The 1657-nt window shown below is 38.6% G+C and overlaps 1 protein-coding gene across 1 annotated transcript in view; it reads right to left on the bottom strand.

Annotated features, from left to right (window-relative positions):
* Positions 1-561: 561 nt before the first annotated feature.
* LOC121925980 overlaps positions 562-1657 on the bottom strand; it is a 31538-nt gene continuing 30442 nt past the window's right edge. The window contains exon 7 of the mRNA XM_042458537.1: positions 562-673. Coding sequence (XP_042314471.1) covers positions 562-673 — 112 coding nt within the window. The remainder of the gene's footprint in view (positions 674-1657) is intronic.

Below are 1657 nucleotides of genomic sequence, written 5' to 3'. Positions count from 1 at the left end.
CATATGGCCCTCCAGTTGTCCTTGGACTGCAAGTCTCAGCAGTCTTAGCTAGCATAGCTGGGGTGATGAATACTGGGAGTTGTAGTCCAGCATTTGGATGAGTGTTGCAAGATTCCCAGCCCTTGTACAATCTGAGAGCGATGACTATTGTGCTGGGACAGTAGACATCCAGGTTGGAAGCCCCATTTCACCATGAAGCTCACTGGGTGACTTTAGGCCAGCCACCAGCTTCGACTTTATAGAATAGTTGTGAAGAGAAATGGGGGGGGGGACATATCCATTTCTGTGTTTCCTGAAGAAAATGTGAAATACAGTAAATAAATACAGTATATATTCAATCATTTAGAGGGCATGAAGACTAATATAAGTGAGTTAAATTATTCTCTCTTTCTGCTGGAGTAGCACAGTCTGCTTTTTTGGGTGGTGTAGACTTTCTGGATTTTGGCACAGCATTGTCATGATCATGACTGCTAGGTCCATAAACAGACTTGTGCATTCAAAGGATTTATTCTTTTAATTGTGGCAATTCTTGGAGTCTCATCACAAAATACTTATGTAATATTATAATATGGTGCATATTTTAAATAAAAAATTGGTATCTGGTGGAAGGCAGTCCTCTGGCAGTTTTGGGATTCCATCCAGCACTTTCAGGTTTGGCAACTTGGAGAAAACGCTAGAAGAAAACAAGATTTCAGAGTAATTTAACATTTCTCTTCCTGATACTCTATACCATTATATGTTGTTTGCTCCATCTGCTAAAGGACAGGACAGGATTGAAAGATGCACGGTTCCCCTCATTTACAACCAATTTTTATGAATGGTTAATTTTACAACAGGAGCAAATTCAAGAGGCCCCAGTCACATCACAGAGCTAGTGTGGTGTAGTAGTTTGAGCATTGGACTAGGAGACCATGGTTCAAATCTTTGTTTAGCCATAGAAACCTGCTGAGTTATCTTATGTAAGTCACACTCTCTTAGTCTCAGTGGGAAGCAATGGCAATCCTCTGAACTAATATTGTCATGAAAACCCCATGATAGCTTTACCTTAGGGTCACCATAAGTCAGAAATAACTTAAAGGAACACAACAACAACAAAATCACATCACCCTCTGCTGCAGACCACCACCTAGAAGGCTATATTGTTATCTCAGAAAAACTTAAGGGATGATTATCATTATTTCTGGAGAGCAGGGGTGTTGGTAGTATTGGTCTCCAAGTCACTGGAGGTCGACCTAGCCCTACCATTACTACCTAAAGCAACAGGTCTGCGATGTGACAGTGAATTATTACTTGTTTAGTTTGCTTCTATTTTCTTTCTATGGCTAAAGAAGAGAAGAGGTGTTGTGGGAAAAGAAGAGTTGCATCACATGCCAAAATAACTCATTTATGGTCCGCAAGATCTGCTGCTCCATATCTGGCAGCAAAAACAGCCAGAGATAACCATAAGGAACAGTTCTGGTAGAAGATAGTGGTATTTGCCCTTTATTTATTTATATGTATTATGCTGTTATTTCTTAGATTGTATGCCATGGGCAGGTTTGCATTATCTATTTTATTGTTTGTATGTGCAGCGCAGTGTAAATTTACAGCACTATATAAATAAAGCATAATAATAATAATAATAATAATAATAATAATAATAATAATAATAATAATA

Source organism: Sceloporus undulatus, chromosome 3 (genome assembly GCF_019175285.1).
Source record: "Sceloporus undulatus isolate JIND9_A2432 ecotype Alabama chromosome 3, SceUnd_v1.1, whole genome shotgun sequence".
Classification (NCBI taxonomy): domain Eukaryota; kingdom Metazoa; phylum Chordata; class Lepidosauria; order Squamata; family Phrynosomatidae; genus Sceloporus; species Sceloporus undulatus.
This window is presented reverse-complemented; position numbering and strand designations above follow the sequence as displayed.